The 23958-nt window shown below is 43.0% G+C and overlaps 1 protein-coding gene across 5 annotated transcripts in view; it reads left to right on the forward strand.

Annotated features, from left to right (window-relative positions):
* TAF1 (TATA-box binding protein associated factor 1) overlaps positions 1 to 23958 on the forward strand; it is a 99051-nt gene that overhangs the window by 16037 nt on the left and 59056 nt on the right. For 4 of the 5 annotated variants that reach the window (XM_050776282.1, XM_050776286.1, XM_050776284.1 and 1 more), the window contains exons 12-26: positions 47 to 220; positions 982 to 1155; positions 1674 to 1778; positions 4315 to 4515; positions 5280 to 5421; positions 5781 to 5911; positions 6626 to 6706; positions 9616 to 9765; positions 9922 to 10041; positions 10370 to 10545; positions 11135 to 11313; positions 14253 to 14466; positions 15545 to 15710; positions 18807 to 19018; positions 23548 to 23656. In XM_050776282.1, the coding sequence (XP_050632239.1) occupies positions 47 to 220; positions 982 to 1155; positions 1674 to 1778; positions 4315 to 4515; positions 5280 to 5421; positions 5781 to 5911; positions 6626 to 6706; positions 9616 to 9765; positions 9922 to 10041; positions 10370 to 10545; positions 11135 to 11313; positions 14253 to 14466; positions 15545 to 15710; positions 18807 to 19018; positions 23548 to 23656 (2334 nt within the window). The remainder of the gene's footprint in view (positions 1 to 46; positions 221 to 981; positions 1156 to 1673; positions 1779 to 4314; positions 4516 to 5279; positions 5422 to 5780; positions 5912 to 6625; positions 6707 to 9615; positions 9766 to 9921; positions 10042 to 10369; positions 10546 to 11134; positions 11314 to 14252; positions 14467 to 15544; positions 15711 to 18806; positions 19019 to 23547; positions 23657 to 23958) is intronic. The other variant, XM_050776283.1, reaches the window with a different exon arrangement.

Genomic DNA, 23958 nt, shown 5'->3' on the forward strand with positions numbered 1-23958 from the left:
TTAGGCTGGAATTAGCTAATTTTAACCCTTCTATTTCCTGTTTTAGCATTCAATTCCTGCTGTGGAATTACGGCAGCCCTTCTTTCCCACCCACATGGGGCCCATCAAACTCCGGCAGTTCCATCGCCCACCTCTGAAAAAGTACTCATTTGGTGCACTGTCTCAGCCAGGTCCCCACTCAGTCCAACCTTTGCTAAAGCACATCAAAAAAAAGGCCAAGGTATAATTGAATTCTGGTTAGAAAACAGCTATAAAGGATATTGGGGTATAAATTAGGGAAATGTACCAGATATTAGATTCTATCAGGGACTTGGTTACTTTCTCAGATGTGATAGAATGTTATTTTATTTATTTAGGAGAATGTCTTTATTGTTAGGTGATGCTGTGAAAATATTTAAAGGTGAGGTGTCACAATGACTGCATCTTTCAAAAACCATCCAGCAAAGTCTATAGAAAGGTAAAGGTTAAAAAAAAAGGCAAAATATAAACAGCAACGTGGGATAAGTGTTCGTAGTACAGTAGTCCTTAGGTATCTCTGGGAGATTGGTTCTAGGACCTCCTCTGGATACCAAAATCTTTAGATGTTCCAGTTTCTGATATAATAGCATAATATTTGCACATAACCTATGCACATCCTCTCCTATACTTTAAATCACCTCTAGATTACTTATATTGGAGTAGATGCTATGTGAACGGTTGTTACACTGTTATTGTTTAGGGAATAATGACAAGACAAGTCTGTACCTGTTCAGCACAGATGCAGTTGTATTTTCTGAATATTTTCTATCTATGGTTGGTTGAATTCACGGATGCAGAACCATACATGGATATGGAGGGCTGACTGTACTATTGTTTGGACTTTACAGTAGTTTGAAAAATAGGTAAAATCTTTTTGGTGTGTTTGTCTCAGATTGAACAACATCATTGTGTGTAGTAGTTATCCTTTCAGGAGCTAGATGGTATTTTCTTTGTTCTGGACAGATGAGAGAACAAGAGAGGCAAGCTTCAGGTGGTGGAGAGATGTTTTTTATGCGCACACCTCAGGACCTCACAGGCAAAGATGGAGATCTTATTCTTGCAGAATATAGTGAGGAAAATGGACCCTTAATGATGCAGGTTGGCATGGCAACCAAGATAAAGAACTATTATAAACGGGTGAGTCTCTGCTCAGAGAATTTTTTTCCACACATAACTCTGCTTATGCTTCCATAAACTTTTATGTACAAACTTTTTGTTATTAACGTAGCTGTAGTAAGACAAACTGCAAACTTATATACAAACTTTTTGTTATTAACATAGCTGTAGTTAGAGATCTACTGGTAATCTGTGAACATATACCATAAATTTCGTGGGAGAAAGGAGTGGTACCTGTTTTGTAGTTAAAACATGTTGAGCATCTCAAACCTCAAAATTCGAAGTAAAAATCCAAAACTTTTTGAGCACTACTAACATGATACTCAAATGAAATACTCATTGGAGCATATTGGATTTCCAGATTTGGGATGCCCAACTGGTAAGTATAATGCAACTATTCCAAAATCCAAAACACTTCTGGTCACAAACATTTCGATGAGGGATACTCAACATGTGTTAGTAAAGTGCTATGCTCATATTGTGTAGGATTATTGATTATATTCTGTGATTAATAACTGGGTCTTCTGTGTTCCTTTTAGAAACCTGGAAAAGATCCTGGAGCACCAGATTGTAAATATGGGGAAACTGTTTACTGCCATACATCTCCTTTCCTGGGCTCTCTCCATCCTGGCCAATTACTGCAGGTGAGGAATTCTTTCCTGTTTTTACTGTTAACTAAGGAAATTGATAAATGAGGAGCCAGTCAGCTCAGAAAGAACTATTATAATTTTAGTTGATTGAGATGCTTTAATATTAAGTACAAAGAAGATAAGTATAATCCAAAAATGTTTTAAAGAAATCTTTTTCTTAAAACTGGCTGTAAATTGTGTTGTTCTTAGGCTAAATGTAAAATAGGTTTTTAAAAATACACACTGGTAAGCTCAGTAACATCTGGGAAGCATAAGGAAGTCAACCTAGGATGAATTTACTATAATTTATGAATATTTAATTTTTGTGTATAAAATTGATAACATTTTGATCATATTAGCTGTGGTTATTGTGAATATTGAACCACACCTGAACTGTGCCATCTGCAGTCCCCAGCCATAGTGAAATGCCTTTTTTTCCTCCTTTATTCTAATGGGTATAAAGAGGCCCTCTTGTAACAGCTTTTATATATTCAAGGGGGGAAGTATGGTGGTCCACAAATGATGTGGAAAATCTCTAGCACTGTCCTATCTTTTTTTTCTCCATTTCATTTCTCTTGGCAATCTTAACCATTTGTCCTACTCTTATACCTAGTTTATTCTACTGTTGTTATCCTTTACTCTCCTAAAACGTCTGCAAAACTCAGTTTTTTTCTTTATCCTTTACATCCATAGTCTATTGCCTACCAGATTTTTAGTATCATCTTTGTATTGTTCTCCTTTCCCTGAAACTTTCTGTTGAGGTTTTCTACCAGTTCAGCCTCTTCTTTTGTGTCTACTTTTGTAGTCTCTTAAAGATCTTTTTTTTTTTTTTTTGAGACGGAGTCTTGCTCAGTCGCCCAGGCTGGAGTGCAGTGGCGTGGTCTTGGCTCACTGCAAGCTCCGCCTCCCGGGTTCACGCCGTTCTCCTGCCTCAGCCTCCCAAGTAGCTGGGACTACAGGCGCCCACCACCACGCCCGGCTAATTTTTTGCATTTTTAGTAGAGACGGGGTTTCACAGTGTTAACTAGGATGGTCTCGATCTCCTGACCTTGTGATCCACCCGCCTCGGCCTCCCAAAGTGCTGGGATTACAGGCAGGAGCCACCGCGCCCGGCTCTTAAAGATCTTTTTCTGGCCGAGTGCAGTGGCTCACGCCTGTAATCCCAGCACTTTGGGAGGCCGAGGTGGGCGAATTACCTGAGGTCAGGAGTTCGAGACCAGTCTGACCAACATGGAGAAACTCTGTTTCTACTAAAAATACAAAATTAATCGGGTGTGGTGGCACATGCCTGTAATCCCAGCTACTTGGGAGGCTGAGGCAGGAGGATCACTTGAACCCAGGAGGCGGAGGTTGCAGTGAGCCGAGATCGCGCCATTGCACTCCAGCCTGGGCAACAAGAGTGAAACTCCATCTCAAAAAAAAAAAAAGATCTTTTTCTGTATTCTGTAATTCTTTTTCTGTGTTCTTCTGTAATTCTTTTTCTGCCTGTATTTCACATTTAGAATTTTCTTTCCACACTCAGTGATGTTCTTCCCTCTTTCTGTCTACTCTTCTGATTTTCGGCAAAGGCTTTCCTTAGTCTCAGGCTTCTTATGACAGTTGATCCCTATCTTGCCTCTACTTAAACTGGCTTAGATGTTTCTGTTCAGCTGTCCTCTGCCCTACTGTCTTGTGTTTTCCTTTTTTTTTCCCAGCCTGTTCTGTCTAGCACCCTTTATACCTCATTGGTTGTTTTATGATTTGTTTGGAGACAGGGTCTGGCTCTGTCACCCAGGCTGGAGTGCAGTGGCACGATCTTGGCTCACTACAACTTCTGCCTCCTGGGCTCAAGCCATCCTCCCACCTCAGCTTCCCAAGTAGATGGGACAACAGGTGCATGCCACCACATCCAGCTAATTATTGTATTTTCTGTAGAAATGGGATTTTGTCATGTTGCCCAGGCTGGTCTTGAACTCCTGAGGTCAAGTGATCTACCCACTTCGGCCTCCCATAGTGCTGGGATTACAGGCATGAGCCACCGTGCCCAGCGTTGTTTTATTTTTTAATTAGTTCACTAATTTATCCAACAAATGTTGCTCTCACCTGTTGTGTGTCGGGCTACACTGTGGTCTAGAGTAGTAGTGTAATACTTGGTACATTATTAAGTGATTTTCATATGTAATCTTCGTAGCAGTCCTGTGAGGTATAGGCATTTTTAAGTACCTCTGTTTTGTAGATGAGGAAAACTAAGCTTAGATATGTTAAATAGCTTAAATAGACTTGTTAAAAAGCTTAAATAGACATGTTAAATAATATAGGTAATGGCAGAGCTAGCATCATCTGAATTCACTTCCTGTATTTTCTCCCCTACTGACTCTGAAAGATAGATAGTGGATGAAAAATTGTTTAATCACATTTGATAATCCATATTTTAATTTATTTGTATTACTGGATAGACTTTAGATGGCATAATGAAGATGGAGAGCAATAAGCTTGATTTTTCTTTCTCAGCAGTTGACTGAATTTCCTGGGGCTACTCTGTACATAATTTTTGTGTTTTTACTTTTGTTAGGCATTTGAGAACAACCTTTTTCGTGCTCCAATTTATCTTCATAAGATGCCAGAAACTGATTTCCTGATCATTCGGACAAGACAGGGGTACTATATTCGGGAATTAGTGGATATTTTTGTGGTTGGCCAGCAGTGTCCCTTGTTTGAAGTTCCTGGGCCTAACTCCAAAAGGGCCAATACACATATTCGAGACTTTCTACAGGTAAGAATGGGAGGATAGGGAGGGGGTTGGGTTGTATATAGAAAGGGTATGTTGGGGCTGGGCACCGTCGCTCACGGCTGTAATCTCAGCACTTTGGGAGGCCGAGGCGAATGGATCACTTGAGGTCAGGAGTTCGAGACCAACCTGACCAACATGGTGAAACCCTATCTCTACTAAAAATACAAAAATTAGCCGGGCGCGGTGACTCACACCTGTAATCCCAGCACTTTGGGAGGCCAAGGCGGGCAGATCACCTGAGGTCGGAAGTCTGAGACCAGCCTGACCAACATGGAGAAACCCCATCTCTACTAAAAATAGAAAATTAGCCAGGTGTGGTGGCACATGCCTATAATCCCAGCTACTCGGGAGGCTGAGGCAGGAGAATCGCTTGAACCCAGGAGGCGGAGGTTGCAGTGAGCCGAGATCGCAGCATTGCACTCCAGCCTGGGCAACAAGAGTGAAACAGTCTCCAAAAAAAAAAAAAAAAAAATTAGCTGGGGCGTGGTGGTGTACACCTATGGTCCCAGCTACTCTGGAGGCTGAGGCAGGAAAATCACTGGAGCCGGGAGGCAGAGGTTGCAGTGAGCACTGCACTCCACTCTGGGTGACAGAGTGAGTCTCCGTCTCAGAAAAAGTGGGGTGTGTGGCTTTGGGAGCACATCAGGAAAGATGAAAATACATTAGAGCTTAGCAAGGGAAGAGGCCCTAGTGAGGACTTTCATCCTTTTCTTTGCCAACTAAAATACACTTGGTTTGTTGGGCAGGTTTTTATTTACCGCCTTTTCTGGAAAAGTAAAGATCGGCCACGGAGGATACGAATGGAAGATATAAAAAAAGCCTTTCCTTCCCATTCAGAAAGCAGCATCCGGAAGAGGCTAAAGCTCTGCGCTGACTTCAAACGCACAGGTCATCCGTTGTGACTAGTTATTTGACTACCTTTTTCCAAGAAAAGAATTTTGATGGCTTTGAGTTAAAGGATAAGCATATAGTTAATAAAATAGAAATTGATGGCCGTTGAAAGGCGGTAGCAGATCTTCTAACGCTCTGGTTGCTTTTTTGAATTTGGCTGCCAGGAAGTTTAATGTGATTGTTGGATATCTTCTATGAGTTGTAGGAAACTTAGCAGCTGGGGTTTTCTTGGCCAATCATGCCAACTGTGGCTAGGCCTGTTACAGTTTTGGTTTACTGTCCCTGTTGCTGTCAATAAATATCAGGGCCTTTGGAATTCAGAATGGTCTCATTCTCTATGTGTATGTCTTTTCCAGGGATGGACTCAAACTGGTGGGTGCTTAAGTCTGATTTTCGTTTACCAACGGAAGAAGAGATCAGAGCTATGGTGTCACCAGAGCAGTGCTGTGCTTATTATAGCATGATAGCTGCAGAGCAACGACTGAAGGTGAACACCTTCCTCTCAGACACCACTTATGCCTGTGGTTTTTTTTTTTCCTCCCCCCCAGAGAGATGAGAGAGAAGACTCTCTCTCTCGCTGGCTTAGGGAGGATGGTTACTAGATTATTACCAATTACTAAAAAGTTGAATTTGTGTAAATTACTTCCTGTGTACATCAGTTCTGGAGAAAAACTGCAGTGTAGCTGAATATCAGTGGGAAGGCATAACCAGGAACTTTGGGCATATTGTTTTGCTTTGAAAATGGTGACTGGGTGACTTTAATCTCTTCTTTGCAAGATAAGCATATAAGCAGGGAAAGTACTTGTCAGCCTCTCGGGTAGGCAGAGATGATGATGGTGCTGAATGTGTGGTTTAGAGAAGCACAGAATTCTTATAAGGCCGAAAGAGAAAAGGTCCAGCTGGGGTGGGACAGCACAGCTCTGTCCCACTGAGTTAATGAGTCTCAGTTATTGAGCATCTCTGTTCTGCTTGCTTATGGGCTGTAACTATCTGTACATCAGCTAGTAAGCTCTTTGGCATGTGGTAATGTATCTTCTCATAGCTTAAGGATGTACCATGGTGCTAGATATAGTGAAGACTTTATGGAATCCATCTATGCAAAATAGGCTTTGGTATTCTGTACTTGTATTCAGTAAAAAAAAAAACTTGTGCTTTGTGTTTTTTAACTGACTGATTTATGCATGGATCTGTCCTCTTCCAGGATGCTGGCTATGGTGAGAAATCCTTTTTTGCTCCAGAAGAAGAAAATGAGGAAGATTTCCAGATGAAGATTGATGATGAAGTAAGGCTTTATACTAGTTTGTATTAGTCATTAATACATTTCATTTATCCTTTTAAAAGAGACAGCTTTATTGAGGTAAAATTAAGATACAATAAACTGTACACATTTAAAGTATACATTTCATGTTCTTGCTTTATTCATGCCAGAAAAAATGATGTGATATATCAAATACTGTACTTTATATGATATGGTTTTTTTCTTTTTCTTTTTTTTTTTTTTTTACGGAGTCTTGCTCTGTCGCCCAGGCTGGAGTGCAGTGGTGGCGGGTCCTCGACTCACTGCAACCTTCACCTCCCGGGTTCCCGCGATTCTTGCGATTCTCCTGCCTCAGCCTCTCAAGTAGCTGAATTACAGTTGCATGCCACCATGCCCAGCTAGTTTTTTGTATTTTTAGTAGAGACGGGGTTCCACCATGTTGACCAGACTGGTCTCGAACTCCTGACCTTAAGTGATCCTCGTGCCTTGGCCTCCCAAAAGTGCTGGGATTACAGGCATGAGCCACTGCGCCTGGCAGGATTTTCATTTCTTCTAGAAAAAAGACTGACCTGATTTATAAGACTCCACATGATTTTGACCTTGCATATTAATCTGACCTCTTTTCATCTTCTGTCACTGCCTGTCTTATATTCTAAGCTCCAACCATACCGAAGTTCATTCAGTTTCCTAAATTTCTCTCCCCTTCCAGAATTTTGCAACTGTTATGTCTTCTGTGGAGATATTTTTTCTCCACTCTGCCATTTGACTCTCATCTACAAGTTATTTTCTCTGGGAAGCTTTCCTGGACTTTTCCCCTCATTCCACCCTAAGTTTCGATTGGATGATAATTCTCCTTTCATTATGTACATATAGTACCCCTTTACTTTTTTTTTTTTCCCAAGACAGGGTCTTGCTCTGTTGCCCAGGCTGTACTGTGGTGAGATCACAGCTCACTGTAGCCTTGAACTCCTGGGCTCAAACAGTCCTTCTACCTCAGCCTCCCGAGTAGCTGGGACAACAAGCACACACCACGATACCCAGCTAATAGTTTAAATTTTTTGTAGAAATGGGGTCTCACGGCCGGGCATGGTGGCTCATGCCTGTAATCCCAGCACTTTGGGAGGCCAAGGCGGGTGGATCACCTGAGGTCAGGAGTTCAAGACCAGCCTGGCCAACATGGTGAGACCCTGTCTCTACTAAAAATACAAAATTAGCTGGGCGTGGTGGCGCATGCCTGTAATCCCAGCTACTTGGGAGGCTGAGGCAGGAGAATCACTTGAACCTGGGAAGTGGAGGTTGCAGGGAGCCGAGACCACGCCATTGTACTCCAGCCTGGACTAAAAGAACGAATCTCCGTCTCAAAAAAAAAAAAAAGAAAGAAAGAAATGGGGTCTTACTGTGTTGCCCAGGCTGATCTTGAACTCCTGGGCTCAAACAATTATCCTGCCTTGGTCTTCTAAACTGTTGGGATTATAGGCATGAACCACTGTGCCTGGCCTCCTTTACTTTCTTACCATGGTACTGATCACAATATTACTGAACTTGGTTGGCTGTTTTTCCCTCACTGACTTGAGGTTCATGAAAAAGTAGCATGGAGTAGTGTGTAGTTGGTATTCAGTAAATATTTGTTAAATGAATTAAGTGATTATAAAATGAAGCAGAAAATGAGGCCACAGAGAGTGAGTAAAGAATCGTTGTACTATTTTGAGGTTGGAATGAAAAATGAGTGGATATCTAAGAATTTCAGAAATTAAGAATTCTGTTGAGGCCAGGTGCAGTGGCTCAGGCCTGTAATCCTAGCACCTTGGGAGGCCAAGGTGGGAGGATTGCTTGAGGCCAAGGGTTCAAGACCAACCTGGCCAACATAGTGAGACCCTATCTCTAAAAAAGAAAAACAATTTTTTTTAATAAAAAGAAAAGAAGAATTCTGTTGAATGGCTTTTAATATTGTATCTTAGAGAATTGGCCATTTTCTTGCTAATCATATATACTCTTTTTTTTTTTTTTGAGACAGAGTCTCACTCTGTCGCCCAGGCTGGAGTGCATTGGCACAGTCTCTGCTCACTGCAACCTCTGCCTGCTGGGTTCAATCTATTCTCGTGTCTCAGCCTTCTGAGTAGCTGGGACAATAGGTGTGTGCCACCACATCTGGCTAATTTTTGTATTTTTAGTAGAGATGGGATTTCACCATGTTGGCCAGGCTGGTCTTGAACTCCTGGCCTCAAGAGATCTGCCCGCCTCGGCCTCCCAGAGTGTTGGGATTACAGGTGTGAGCCCCCGCACCTGGCCTTATGTGTACTCCTGACTGGTCTGTGTGGTCAGGCACATTCACCCCTTGGCTTAATTCTTTAAGAATTTTGCAGGGGTTGGTAAACACTATTCAGGGTCGCAGGAGAGGACAGACCTTTTTGACCAAACCAGTGGCAGAAATAGAATGGACTTTGGTTCAGTGTCACTGGAATAGGGGGCCAGTGCTTTGAATGCAAGCATATCGACTATTTCGAGAAAATAGGTTTCATTCTAAAACAGCTATTTGAGCAGTTGGACAATCAAATGTAGTCATTAGTCTAATTTTGAGCATCATGAAGATGAGGGAAACACTGTCTTTAAGAATGCTTATTGAAGCCCAAGGGATAAGGGGCTGAAGGGATACCACTGTTCTTTATTTTTCTCCTTATCCTGGCTGAGCTCTTGACCTCTATTTAATATCATGTTGTAAGTATTGTACCATAGGATAGAAGAGAACTGAGTACTAGGTAGCTATATTTAACTGTTGATTTTTGTGGACAGTTAAGAAAGCACGAACCCACAAAAATTAAACATTAGAAAAAAAGGAACATGAAATAGTTTGTAATTATTCTACTCTTGTGGATATTGGCTAGACATAGAACAAATGTTTCCCACTGCCCTGAGAATCTTCTTCTTTATCTCAGGTTCGCACTGCTCCTTGGAACACCACAAGGGCCTTCATTGCTGCCATGAAGGGCAAGTGTCTCCTAGAGGTGACTGGGGTGGCAGATCCCACAGGGTGTGGTGAAGGATTCTCCTATGTGAAGATTCCAAACAAACCAACACAGCAGAAGGTGGGATTGTGTTTATTTCTAGAATGAGAAAGTCAGGGGAGAAAGAAATGGGTGAGTGGAGGACTTGGAATGTAGTTAAGTTAGCAGAATGACTTAGATTCCTACTTACAAGGAATTCAGGTTTTTAGGATTCTCACTTTTTTTGGTTTGAGGTAGGATGATAAAGAACCGCAGCCAGTGAAGAAGACAGTGACAGGAACAGATGCAGACCTTCGTCGCCTTTCCCTGAAAAATGCCAAGCAACTTCTACGTAAATTTGGTGTGCCTGAGGAAGAGGTGAGTGTGGAAGTGGAAAACTTAGAGGATACTAGGGGCTTTGTATAGAGAGGGAATTGCTAGGAGGTAGATGTATAGAACTATCTGGGTAACTTTGTATGGTAGGGTATAGTAGGATATAGTAAGCTAGGTCTTAGATATTGTTTCAGGAGTTATCTTTCTATGTAATCTGCTTTGGGATGATTTTTCTTTTTTGGTCTAACTAATTGTGTACATTGGCTTGTCCTTTGAAATCCCTGAATGATTTTTGTGTGTATATATGTGTGTGTGTGTGTGTGTGTTTGTGTGTGTGTGTGTATGTATATGTATGTGGCTATTTGTCTTGCAGATTAAAAAGTTGTCCCGCTGGGAAGTGATTGATGTGGTGCGCACAATGTCAACAGAACAGGCTCGTTCTGGAGAGGGGCCCATGAGTAAATTTGCCCGCGGATCAAGGTTTTCTGTGGCTGAGCATCAAGAGCGTTACAAAGAGGAATGTCAGCGCATCTTTGACCTACAGAACAAGTGGGTCGTTTTAGTGCTGCAGAAAATCCAAGCTGGAAAGGGGAGGAGTTCCAGGCACTATTTCATAATAAAGAGGAGGTCACCTAAAAGTTTGACTACCTAGGTAGTCAGATATCCGACGTGTCAGGGTAGTATCTGTTTGTAATACCACCACCAGAGTACCTATTTCCTTCAACCCAACTTGGCAAAATTTTTGAATGGAAAGAGATGCTAGTCTTGTGTTCTAGGTTCCATGACAACTCTTATGGCCTACTTGGGCCTAACAAACAGCACAGTGGTAGCAGGTGACAGGTGGAGTTTTTTTCTAAAGGTTTAGTTGTGAGAGGACGTTAATACACTGTTAAAAATGACCAGTGTGCTGATTTATTTATCAAATTGTCTCCAGGAATTCTGAAAGAGTTACTACAGTTTTTCAAACTTGTCTTGTTGACCAAATGTGTCGGAAAACTTTGTAAAGCTTTTCTGTTAGGGGCCCCATGTCTTAGTGGATTTTGAGTATGCCTTTTTAAAGTTGATTTCCCAATTTTTTACTTTTGCCTGCAACCATATTTCTTTAGCTCTTTCTGCACATTGCTTTTTCTCTTTTTAGGGTTCTGTCATCAACTGAAGTTTTATCAACTGACACAGACAGCAGCTCAGCTGAAGATAGTGACTTCGAAGAAATGGGAAAGAACATTGAGAACATGTTGCAGAACAAGAAAACCAGCTCTCAGCTGTCACGTGAACGGGAGGAGCAGGAGCGGAAGGAACTACAGCGAATGCTACTGGGTGAGGATAGTGGCTTCACAGACAGATAAAAAAGAGGATTTTAAAAGGAGCCTAAATAACCGCAGACTATAATTGAGGGAGATCTGGAGGCAGAAGATGTAGAGGATGCATGTAGAAAAGTCTGTGAATGAAGTAGAAAGCTTTTCACAATCTGGACTCTAGGATTGTCTGTGGAGGACAAATTTCAGAGATGATGCCACTCCACTACTGCCTCTGTCTGTATCAGGTGCCTGGCCAAGCCTGGGCTATCAGTGCTGTACTTCAAATGAGCTTTTTGTGCATTTATCCTAGAGGGTAAGAGTTTTTAATACAGAATTTGTAAATGAATTTAGGCAGTTATCTTTGAAACTTCTGAAATTACGTGTAAAATATGCATATGTGCATTTTATTATTTTTTTGTTTTGGAGACAGGGTTTCATTCTGCCACCCAGGCTGGAGTGCACTGGTACAATCTTAGCTTACTGCAGCCCCCGCCTCCCAGGCTCAAACGATCCTCCTGCCTCAGCCTCCTGAGTAGCTGGGACTATAGGTGCATACCACCATGCCTGGCTAATTTTTGTATTTTTTGTAGAAACGGGATTTCACCATGTTGCCCAGGATGGTCTTGAACTCTTGAGCTCAAAGTGATCCGCCTGCCTCAGCCTCCCAAAGTGTTGGCATTAAAGGCATGAGCCACCGTGCCTGGCCTTAAATGTGCATTTTCTGAGAACATCCATGGCTTTCAGAAGACCCTCAGAAGGAGTCTTAGACCCTGAAAAGAGTTTTAAAATTGTAGAAATTGAGGGTAGGAATAATAAAGACCTGAATTGAGTTGGGATATGGAGGGCATTAAGGATGAAAATCAAGACAACCTTAAGATTTCACTCTGAGATTACTAGAAAGATGTTGGTACCATTGATTAGAGTAGTGAATTTCAAGGTCTGACGTGGTGGCTCATGCCTGTAATCCCAGCACTTCGGGAGGTCAAAGTGAGAGGATCACATGAGCCCAGGAGTTTGAGACCAGCCTGGGCAACATGGTGAAACCCTGTTTCTACAGAAAATACAAAAATTAGATGTGGTGGCAGGCACCTATAATTCCAGCTACTCGGGAGGCTGAGATGGGAGGATCACTTGAGCCTGGGAGGTAGAGGTTGCATTGAGTTGAGATTGCGCCACTGCACTCCAGCCTGGGTGACAGGGTGAGACCCTGTCTCAAAGAAGTTAGGAAGGGAATGTGTAGTATGTGGAGTTTGAGGTCCCTTTGACACCCTTGAAGTATACGTGTCAAAGAGGCAGTTGAAAACTTGAATGTAGATATTGCAAGAGAGGATAAAGGCTGATGATGAAGATTTATATGACTTCTCAGTCACAGTCGTCTTCCCTTTGTTTCCTCTTTTCTGTGTAAGTTTTGTGTAATTTCATTGTTTTGGGTGGTTTGTAAAAATGTGATATAGCCCTTCCACCAATGTGGTCTTCTATGTTTTCTAGTGTAGTCCTGAAACACAGTATCTATATCATTTGGGAATTAGAAATGTGGAATCTCAGGCCTCACTCCACATCTACTAAATTAGAACCTACATTTGTGGCTGGGTGCGGTGGCTCACGCCTGTAATCCCAGCACTTTGGGAGGCCAAGGCGGGCAGGTCACCTGAGGTCAGGAGTTTAAGACCAGCCTGGCCAACATGGTGAAACCCCATCTCTACAAAAATTAGCCGGGCATGATGGTGGGTGCCTGTAATCCCAGCTACTTGGGAGACTGAGGCAGGAGAATCGCTCAAACCTGGGAGGCAGAGGTTGCAGTGAGCTGAAAGTGCGCCATTGAACTCTGCCCTGGGCGACAGAGTAAAACTCTTGTCTCAAAAACCCAAAAAAATCCTACATTTGAACAGGATCCCCAGGTGATTCCTATTCATATTAACGTTTGAGAAGCATATGTTAGGCTTTAAGACTCGGAACTTGTTTTTGTAGTGCCATTTTTCCCCCTGAGTTGCGTGCTTGGGTACTTTTTTTTTTGGAAACAGGGTCTCGTTCTGTTGCCCAGGCTGGAGGGCAGTGGTGCAACCATGGCTTGTTTATTGCAGCCTCAACCTCCTGGGCTCAAGAACCTCAGCCTCCTGAGTAGCTGGGACCACAGGTGTGTACCACCATACCTGGCTAGTTAAAGGCATTTGTAGAGACAGTGTCTTCCTTTGTTGACTAGGCTGGTCTCAAACTCCTGGGCTCAAGCGATCCTCCCACCTTAGCCTCCCCAAATGCTGGGATTATAGGCATGAGCCACTGTACTCGGCCTTGCGTGCTTTTATTTGTAATGTGATCATCACCCACTGCCTACCTGGCCTTTTCTCTTGCACTGTTGTTCAGAGGAATCTGCTTCTCTATCTCCTATAGCAAACATGTAGTTCTTTGAGGTTCTTTCAGAACTTTTTGTATTTATAAAAGTTGGGAAATTGGCCGGGCGTGTGGCTTAGGCCTGTAATCCCAGCATGTTGGGAGGCCAAGGCTGGCCTATCTCTTGAGCCCAGGAGTTAGAGGCCAGCCTGGGCAACATGACAAGACCCCGTCTCTACAAAAATTTAGCTGGGTGTGGTGGTACACACCTGTAGTCCCAGCTATTCAGGAGGCTGAGCTGGAAGGATGGATTGAGCCTGGGAGGTGGAGGTTGCAGTGAGCCGAGATTACACCACTACTCTAGGCTGGGCAACAGAGCGAGAGAGATCCTGTCTCAAAAAAAAAAAAAAAAAAAAAAGTGGGGAAATTGGCAGTGCCTAAAATGAGGTCAGGAAAGGACAAATCAGCATATTCTTGGGGATGATGATGACTTTGATGCTTTTTGTAGAACCATAGTTTCTTTGTGGCATGTTGAGTTTTGGTATCTCCACTCAACCCCAAGAAAATGATCATTTTGATCATTTGGGAGATAAGGGGAACGTTTGGAAATCTTTTCTACTTACCTTGCAGCAGCAGGCTCAGCAGCATCAGGAAACAATCACAGAGATGATGACACAGCTTCCGTGACTAGCCTTAACTCTTCTGCCACTGGACGCTGTCTCAAGATTTATCGCACGTTTCGAGATGAAGAAGGGAAAGAGTATGTTCGCTGTGAGACAGTCCGAAAACCAGCTGTCATTGATGCCTATGTGCGCATACGGACTACAAAAGATGAGGAATTCATGTGAGTTTGATTTACCACTTCCTTTTTTTTCTTTGAGGACAGAGTCTTGCTCTGTGGCCCAGGCTGGAGTGCAGCGGCGTGATCTCGGCTCATTGCAACTTCCATCTTTCGGGTTCAAGTGATTCTCGTGCCTCAACTTCCAGAGTAGCTGGGATTGCAGACGTGCACCACCATGCCCAGCTAATTTTTGTATTTTTAGTAGAGATGGGGTTTTGCCATGTTGGCCAGGCTGGTGTTGAACTCCTGGGCTCTAGCAATTTGCCTGCCTCAGCCTCCTAAAGTGCTGGGATTACAGGCATGAGCCACGGCGCCTGGCCTAATTCACCACTTTTGAGTGTGATAGGGAGAATAGTAATGGTGGGGAATGGTGATTGGGGTGGGTGCTTGAGTTTTAGTGACAGGGTTCTTCACAGTTATTTCTAGAACTCTGCTGTAATTGAGAACTATCTTGCCTTTAGATTGGGTTTGAATAGAGCCAAATTACAGGGAAAATTCTATTCAGTATTTGCCACAAGATGAAGGCATGTCTTGTTCCATTTCAGTCCTTTGCATTTTGATTGGTTGGTTTGCAAAAATCTTAAGAGATTACTGGCCGGGCGCTCATGCCTGTAATCCCAGCACTTGGGGAGGCCAAGGTGGGCGGGTCACGAGGTCAGGAGTTCAAGACCAGCCTGACCAACATGGTGAAACCCTGTCTCTACTAAAAGTACAAAAATTAGCTGGATGTGGTGGCACGCACCTGTAATCCCAGCTACTCGGGAGGCTGAGGCAGGAGAATCACTTGAACCCGGGAGGCAGAGGTTGCAGTGAGCCAAGATCTTGCCACTGCACTCCAGCCTGGGCGACAGACGGAGACTCTGTCTCAAAAAAAAAAAAATCTTAGAGATTACTCAGGACTTATTCTAAGAGAGTTACCTCTGCAAATGGAGGGCCGACTAGGGAGGGAGATGGGAATGGCATGTAGCCCCTTTTATATTAACCTGAATGGATTACTGTAGTCCTGAGATGTTAGCTATTACGATAGCCTTTTTGGTTAAGGTTTGCTTATGGTCCTTCCTCTGCTGCCCACATTGTTCAGTCGAAAATTTGCCCTTTTTGATGAACAACATCGGGAAGAGATGCGAAAAGAACGGCGGAGGATTCAAGAGCAACTGAGGCGGCTTAAGCGGAACCAGGAAAAGGAGAAGCTTAAGGGTCCTCCTGAGAAGAAGCCCAAGAAAATGAAGGAGCGTCCTGACCTAAAAGTAAGTATAATGTGGTATAATTACAGCTAATGGAGCAAAGGAAGAAAGTATACCTTTTCCTTTAGCTTTTGACATCCTCTTTTGATATCCTCCTTTACTGGGAATGAGGGAAGTATATTGTGGAAAGCTGGTTTGAATTGATGTGACTATTTGGGGGTGTTCTCAGTACTAATGTGGGTGATATTGACAATTCCACACCAAATCTGGTGCTGTTGTTCTCTCTCTCTTTTTTTTTTTAGACAGGGTCTGGCTCTGTTGCCCAGGCTGGAGCACTCTGGCACGATCTTGGCTCACTGCAGCCTCTGCCTCCTGGGCTCAAGCCATCCTCCTACCTCTGCCTCCCAAGTAGCTGGGACTACAGGCACATGTCACCACACCTGGATACTTTTTGTATATTTTGTAGAGATGGGGTTTTGCCATGTTGCCCAGGCTAGTCTCAAACTCCTGAGCTCAAGTGATCCTCCTACCTTGGCTTCCCAAAGTGCTGGGATTGCAGGCGTGAGCCACCATGCCTGGCTTGTCATTTATTCTTTTTTTTTTTTTGAGACAGTCTCACTCTGTTTCCCAGGCTGGAGTGCAGTGGCGCAATCTCAGCTCATTGCAACCTCTGCCTCCCGGGTTCAAGCGATTTTCCTGCCAGAACCTCTCGAATAGCTGGGATTACAGGTGTCTGCCACCATGCCTGGCTAATTTTTTATATTTTTAGTAGAGACGAGGTTTCACCATGTTGGCCAGGCTGGTCTCGAACTCCTGACTTGGTGATCTGCCTGCTTCCACCTCCCAAAGTGCTGGGATTACAGGTGTAAGCCACCACACCAGGCTTGTTATTTATTCTTTTGTTTTTTTTTTGAGACAGAGTCTCACTCTGTTTCCCAGGCTGGAGTGCAATGGCGCAATCTCAGCTCATTGCAACTTCTGCCTCCTGGTAAGCAATTCTTGTGCCTCAGCCTCCCAAGTAGCTGTGCTACCAGGCATGTGCTACCATGCCCGGCTAATATTTGTTTTTTGAGACGGAGTTTTGCTCTGCCCAGGCTGGAGTGCAGTGGTGCCATCTCGGCTCACGGCAACCTCTGCCTTCCCATTAAGCAACTCTCCTGCCTCAGCCTCCCAAGTAGCTGGGATTACAGGCGCTCGCCACCATGCTCAGCTAATTTTTGTATTTTTAGTAGTGGCGGGGTTTCACCATGTTGGCCAGGCTGGACTTGAACTCCTGACCTCAGATGATCTGCCTACCTTGGCCTCCCAAAGTGCTGGGATTACAGGCATGAGCCACTGAGCCTGGCCTTATTCTTTATCTGAAATATTTTCTAGGAGTTGAGATAGGTTTGGTAGGGTTTTTTTTTTGTTTGTTTGTTTGTTTTAGAGACAGAGTCTCTGTTTATCGCTCAGGCTGGAGTGCGATGGTGTGATCTCCACTTAATGCAGCCTCTGCCTTCCGGGTTCAAGGGATTCTTGTGCCTCAGCCTCCCGAGTAGCTGGGATTACAGGTGTGCACCACCATACCCGGCTAATTTTTTTGTATTTTTAGTAAAGACGGGGTTTTAATATGTTGGCCAGGCTGGTCTCGAACTTCTGGCTTCAAGTGATCCTCCCACCTTGGCCTCCCAAAGTTGTGGGATTACACGCATGAGCCACTGCTCTTGGCCCAAGTTTGGTAGGTTTTTTAACATGTACTTTCATGTCTCTTGTCTGTGTGTATACATTGTGTATATATATTTTTAAATATGTACCTTTAAAATATTGTACATATTAAAAGAAGCAACAAAAGCAAAACATACAAGTTGTTTTCCATAACTTAGGATCACAGATACTACTGTGATTGTAATAAGCATCCTAAGATGAGGCAGTTGTCATACAGTGGAAAGAGCCATGAGCTTGGAAACGGAAGATCTGAATTCAGGTTCTGTTTCTGCCATTTAATAGGTCTGTGACCTTAACCTCTCCAAACTTGTTTTCTCTAATATAAAATGATATATCCACAGTGTTGTTGTTTTAAATGATGCAATTCAGGGGAAGCACTTTATAAACTATAAAATATTCAACAGATATAAAGAGCTGTTCTTAACGCATACTGAAGTCATTAAGTGTTTTAATGTTCCTTTTTGTATGTGGCGTTAGATAAGTGTGATACAGTATTGGCCCCATTTTACAGATGAAACCAAGGTCTAGGATACCAGAGCTACTCATCTGCAAAACTGAGATGGAGACTCGGTGTTATCGAACGTTTTTCTTGTTTTGACTAGAGAATGGGAATACACCCAGCAGGCTGATTATGCTGCTGAATGTAGATAGGCTTCCAACAGCTTGTCTCCTGCATATTTAATATTTTCATAGTTTACAACTTAAATTGGGAGTGAAAATCTTCTCTTTCTTCTTCTTACCTGAGTTTTAAAGCAATGTTTAGTCTCTGGATTTCATTTTTTTTCCATGTGTCATTTCCATACATGCAGTTTTGTCTAGTGGCTTCTGATTGATCAGTGCATAACAATTCTATTAGAGCAAAAGTTTTTTTTTTTTTTTTTTTTTTTGAGACGGACTCTTGCTCTGTCACCCAGGCTGGAGTGCAGTGGCCGGATCTCAGCTCACTGCAAGCTCTGCCTCCCGGGTTTACGCCGTTCTCCTGCCTCAGCCTCCTGAGTAGCTGGGACTACAGGCGCCTGCCACCTCGCCCAGCTAGTTTTTTGTATTTTTTAGTAGAGACGGAGTTTCACCCTGTTAGCCAGGATGGTCTCGATCTCCTGACCTCGTGATCCGCCCGAAAAAGTGCTGAGATTACAGGCTTGAGCCACCGCGCCCGGCCAGAGCAAAAGTTTTTAAGCTGACTTTATTTTTCCCGTCTTGTATGTATAGTTGAGCTTTGAACAACATGGGTTTGAACTGCACGGGTCCACTTATGTGTGGATCGTGGTATGTGGAGCCTGTGTATATGGAGGGCTGGCTTTTTGTATATATGGGCTTCACTATGTGTGGATTTTGGTATACTCGGGGTCCTGGAACAAATCCCCTACATATACTGAGGGACAACTTGCCTGCTTATCTCTGATACATGTTTCAGCCTACTTACCTCTGACATGTTTGGTACTTTTCCTTTTGCAGCTGAAATGTGGAGCATGTGGTGCCATTGGACACATGAGGACTAACAAATTCTGCCCCCTCTATTATCAAACAAATGCGCCACCTTCCAACCCTGTTGCCATGACAGAAGAGCAGGAGGAGGAGTTGGAAAAGACAGTCATTCATAATGATAATGAAGAACTTATCAAGGTTGAAGGGACCAAAATTGTCTTGGGGAAACAGCTAATTGAGAGGTAAGAGATACCAGGCAGGAAGTGCTATGGGACAGATTCATTTGAGTTTGGTTTTATTGGTGGCTGGTGGGGGTAGATGTGATGTGTTCTCTGAAATGGAACTGAAGGAACAGGAATTTTGATGGCTTTTCCTCAGTTATTGTTGCCAGTACTGAAAATTATAGCACTCATTAGGTTGTACCACTTGTTTCGGAGCATGCTGCCTAACTTCTGAGTCTGTTTCCTTAGTTACAAAATAAAACCACCCTTACCAGGATAGTTAAGAAGATAATATGAGACAGATTACAAAGCATACAGGATAGTGCCTGACATATAGTAGATGCTCAGTAGATGTTAGTTATCTCTTCTTGTTCTACTTCTAGATACTTAATAATATTTGCAAGGTCCATAATATTGTTGTGTTTTTTTTTTTTTGAGACAAAGTCTTGCTCTGTTGCCCAGGCTAGAGTGCAGTGGCTCATTGCCACCTCTGCCTCCTGGGTTCAAGCGATTCTCATGCCTCAGCCTCCCGAGTAGCTGGGATTACAGGCGCACACCACCACACCTGGCTAATTTTTGTATTTTTGTAGAGATGGGGTTTCATTATGTTGGCCAGGCTGGACTTGAACTCCTGACCTCAAGTGATCTGCCTACCTTGGCCTCCCAGAGTGCTGGGATTACAGACGTGCTGGGATTACCATGCCCGGCCTAATTTTTGTATTTTTAGTATAGACAGGGTTTTGCCATGTTGGCCGTGCTGGTCTCGAACTCTTGTCCTCAAGTGATTCTCTAGCCTCGGCCTCCCCAGGCGTTGGGATTACAGGCGTAAGCCACCATGCCCGGCCTTGTAGTGTTCTAATAAAGGATGGAAGAGACATAGAAACTGTGCTTATACTTGTGTCTTGCCCTCAGAGACTTTAATAGATAATAAAATGAAGAAGTTGTAAAGTTCTTTCTCCTAACTTTTTAGTTTGAAAATGGCAAACCTACAGAAAAGTTGAAAGAATGTAGTATATGATTCCTTTAAAATCACTAATTGTTAACATTTTGTCACATTTGCTTCATCTTTATATACCTAAAACTTTTTTTTTTTTTTCCCCTGAATCATTTGGAACTAAGTTGCAGGCATCATATTTCACTCCTAAGAAAGTTAACATTAATGTAATAATATGTAATATTCAGATCTCATTCAGTCTTCCCCAGTTGTCTCAGTGTCCTTTATTTCCTCTGTCCCCAGTTCTGGATTCATTCCCAGTTCAAACATTAAATATATTTTGAATCTCTCTTAATCTAGAATGGTTTTCCCTACCTTTTATATTTTTCTTTTTTTTTTTTTTTGAGATAGGGTCTGGTTCTGTTACCCAGGCTGGAGTGCAGGGGCAGGGGCATGATCTCAGCTCACTGCAACCTCTGCCTCCCAGGTTTAAGTCATCCTCTCACCTCAGCATCCACAGTTGTTGGGACTACAGGCGTGCAGTACCACACCTGGCTAATTTTTGTATTTTTTGTAGAGACAGGATTTTGCCGTGTTGCCCAGGCTGGTCTCAAACTCCGAGGCTCAAGCAGTCCTCCTGCCTCAGCTTCCCAAAGTGCTGGGACTATAGGCATCAGACACTGCACCCAGCCCCATTTATGTTTTTCATGACATGCATTTTTTGAAAATTCCAGGCCAGTTGTCTCAAAATATTCCACATTCTGGAATTGTCTGTTCTCTCATTGATCAGATTCCAATTAAATGTTGTTGGCAAGACATTTAATGTCATATCTGGGTGATATACTTACTATACCATATCAGCAAGCATGTAATGTCAGATTTTCCCACTGTTTTGATCATCTTGCTAAAGTGGTGATCCTCAGATCCTTTAATAAAGTATGTTTTTTCTTTGTAATTAACATGTTGGTGAATATCCTGTTCCCTGACAATCTTTTAATAGTTTTAGCATCAGTTGATGACCATTGCTTTATTCAGTTATTTCAGTGGGGGTTCAAAAATGGTAATTTTTCTAATTCTAGCATTTCTTCAACATTAGCTAACATTTTTCTATAAAAAAGAGCTTTCTACTCTCCCTTTCCAACATAGTGTCCCAAATTTGACTCCCTCAAGCCAGATCCTGTTTTTTTTTTTTTTTTTTTTTTTTTTTCTTTTTTTTAAACGACCCTATAAATATTTGAGAACTTCCTTGCTTTCTGGCACAACATGTTTTTGTTTCCGTCTCAGCGAAGTCTTGCTCCGTTGCCCAGACTAGAGTGTGGTGGCGTAATCTTGGCTCACTGAAACCTCTGCCTCCCAGGCTCAAGGGATTCTCCTGTCTCAGCCTCCCAAGTAGCTGGGATTACAGACTTGTGCCACCACATCTGGCTAATTTTTGTGTTTTTAGTAGAGATGGGTTTGCACCTTGTTGGCCAGGCTGTTCTCAAACTTCTGAACTCGTGATCCGCCCGCCTGGGCCTCTCAAAGTGCTGGGATTACCGGCGTGAGCCACCAATCCCAGCCTTCTGGCACAAGATGTTAAAAGCTCTCTTTCAAATTTTCCTATCCTATACCTGGAATCAGCCATTTCTCCAAGAGCCCAGGTTCCTTTTTCTTCTTGAGACGGAGTCTTGCTCTGTCTCCCAGGCTGCAGTGTGGCACCATCTTGGCTCAGTGTAACCTCCGCCTCCCCAGTTCAAACAGTTCTCCTGCCTCAGCCTCCTGAGTAACGGACTACAGGCACGTGCCACCTTGCCCTGCTAATTTTGTATTTTTAGTAGAGACAGGGTTTCTCCCTGTTGGTCAGGCTGCTCTTGACCTGAGGTGATCCGCCTGCCTCCACCTCCCAAAGTGCTGAGATTATAGGCATGAGCTACTATGCCCAGCTGATATACATGTATTTTAAATTACAACTTTATACTGATACCTCCAATTTAGTTTATAGATCTTTTTTTCCTCATCTTCCCTCATTTCATATTTGTCTCCATTCTCAAGAAATAACTTAATTTCTCTATATGTTTACTTAGAAATCAATATATTGAGAAATTTACTCTATCCTATGATAGGTACAAAATAGTTTCAGAATTACTATAATAATACCACTACCACCAACAAACCCATAAAGTAGATTCAAGATGTTTTTCATAGTTTATTTTTCTTGGACTACATGCCGCTGAGGTATAGTTAGGGTATTCCAAACATATTTGAATCACTTCTTTTTTTGTGTGTAATTTAAGAAATCAATTTGATACAGTTAGAGTCATTTATTTCTGTTTGTGTTTAGTTTGGGGTTCCTTTTCCCATCCTTGTTATTTTATTTTTTGAGATGGAATCTCGCTCTGTTGCCCAGGCTGGAGTGAAGTGGTGCGATCTCAGTTGACTGCAACCTCTGCCTCCTGGGTTTAAGTGATTCTCCTGCCTTAGCCTCCCAAGTAGCTGGGACTACAGATGCGTTCTATCACGCCTGGCTAATTTTTGTATTTTTAGTAGAGATGGGGTTTCGCCATGTTGGTCACGCTGGTCTTGAACTCCTGAGCTCAGGCAATCTGCCTGCCTTGGCCTTCCAAAGTGCTGAAATTATAGACGTGAGCCACCACACCCAGCCTCCATCCTTGTTGATTTAATTATTAATATTTGTAATAGTCATTGTTTTTTGAAGCACATTAGAAGAGGAAGATGGGCCAGACGTGGTGGCTCATGCCTATGATCCCAGCGTTTTGGGAGGCTGAGGTGGGAGGATCACTTGAGCTCAGGAGTTCGAGACCAGCCTAGGCAATATAGTGAGATCCTGTCTCTATTACTGAAAAAGCAGTTTTTAAATTTAAAAAATGAAGAAGAAGAAAATGTGATACCATGGTCCCTTAAAGTGGAAGAGAAGAAGGTGAATGAGCTTTAATGATTGAGGGAAGCCCAAACTAGTTTGTTTTCTTTTTTCAAACCAGTTTTAAATTTCTTGTTTCCATTCTGAATGAGTTAGGTTTCCTAGCCTTTTAAGATAGAATGCTGGGGCTGGGCACGATGGCTCACACCTGTAATCCCAGCACTTTGGTTTGCCAAGGCGGGTGGATCACCTGAGGTCAGGAGTTCGAGACTCGCCTGACCAACATGGCGAAACCCTGCCTCTACTAAAAATACAAAAATTAGCTGTGCATGGTGGTGGGCTCCTGTAATCCCAGCTACTTGGGAGGCTGAGACAGGAGAATCACTTGAGCCTGGGAGGTGGAGGTTGCAGTGAGCTGACATTGCGCTATTGTACTCCAGCCTGGGAGACGAGTGAAACTACGTCTCAAAGAAAAAGATAGAATGTTGGAACTGGAAGGATTCTTAAAATTCTTTAGCCTGGTTTCCTTATCTTCCCAATAGGAAACTGAGGTAAAGTTGTGACTTGCCTAGTTATTTATTAACTTGGAGAGCCTATGAGGGCTTGCCTGATCTGAAGGTGGATGTCTGGCCTTTGGTTTGGCTTTTTCCTCCCTAAGCTCATGCTTAGGTACCTTGGACTTTTTTTTATTACAGTTGGTTTTTTTTCCCTGGGAACTAGAAATAGGGGCTGTATCTTACTAAAGTGTTTTGATTACAGTGCGGATGAGGTTCGCAGAAAATCTCTGGTTCTCAAATTTCCTAAACAGCAGCTTCCTCCAAAGAAGAAACGGAGAGTTGGAACCACTGTTCATTGTGACTATTTGAATGTGAGTATGTGCATTGCTTCCTTCTGATTAGGTGGGTTCTCATTGATTCCCCTAACCGTATATGCCATGGCTCTGACAGCCTTAGATTCTCCATTTGCCTTTCCCTGAGAATTATGTGTACTGTTCATTATAAGATTTCTAAAATATGTTTGTCTAGTTAGAGAATGTGGATTTTTTTTTTGAGACGGAATCTCACTCTGTTGCCCAGGCTGGAGTCCAGTGGCACGATCTCGGCTCACTGGAACCTCCACCTTCCAGGTTCAAGCAATTCTCCTGCCTCAGCCTCCCAAGTAGTTGGGATT

This window comes from Macaca thibetana, chromosome X (genome assembly GCF_024542745.1).
Source record: "Macaca thibetana thibetana isolate TM-01 chromosome X, ASM2454274v1, whole genome shotgun sequence".
Lineage (NCBI taxonomy): Eukaryota > Metazoa > Chordata > Mammalia > Primates > Cercopithecidae > Macaca > Macaca thibetana.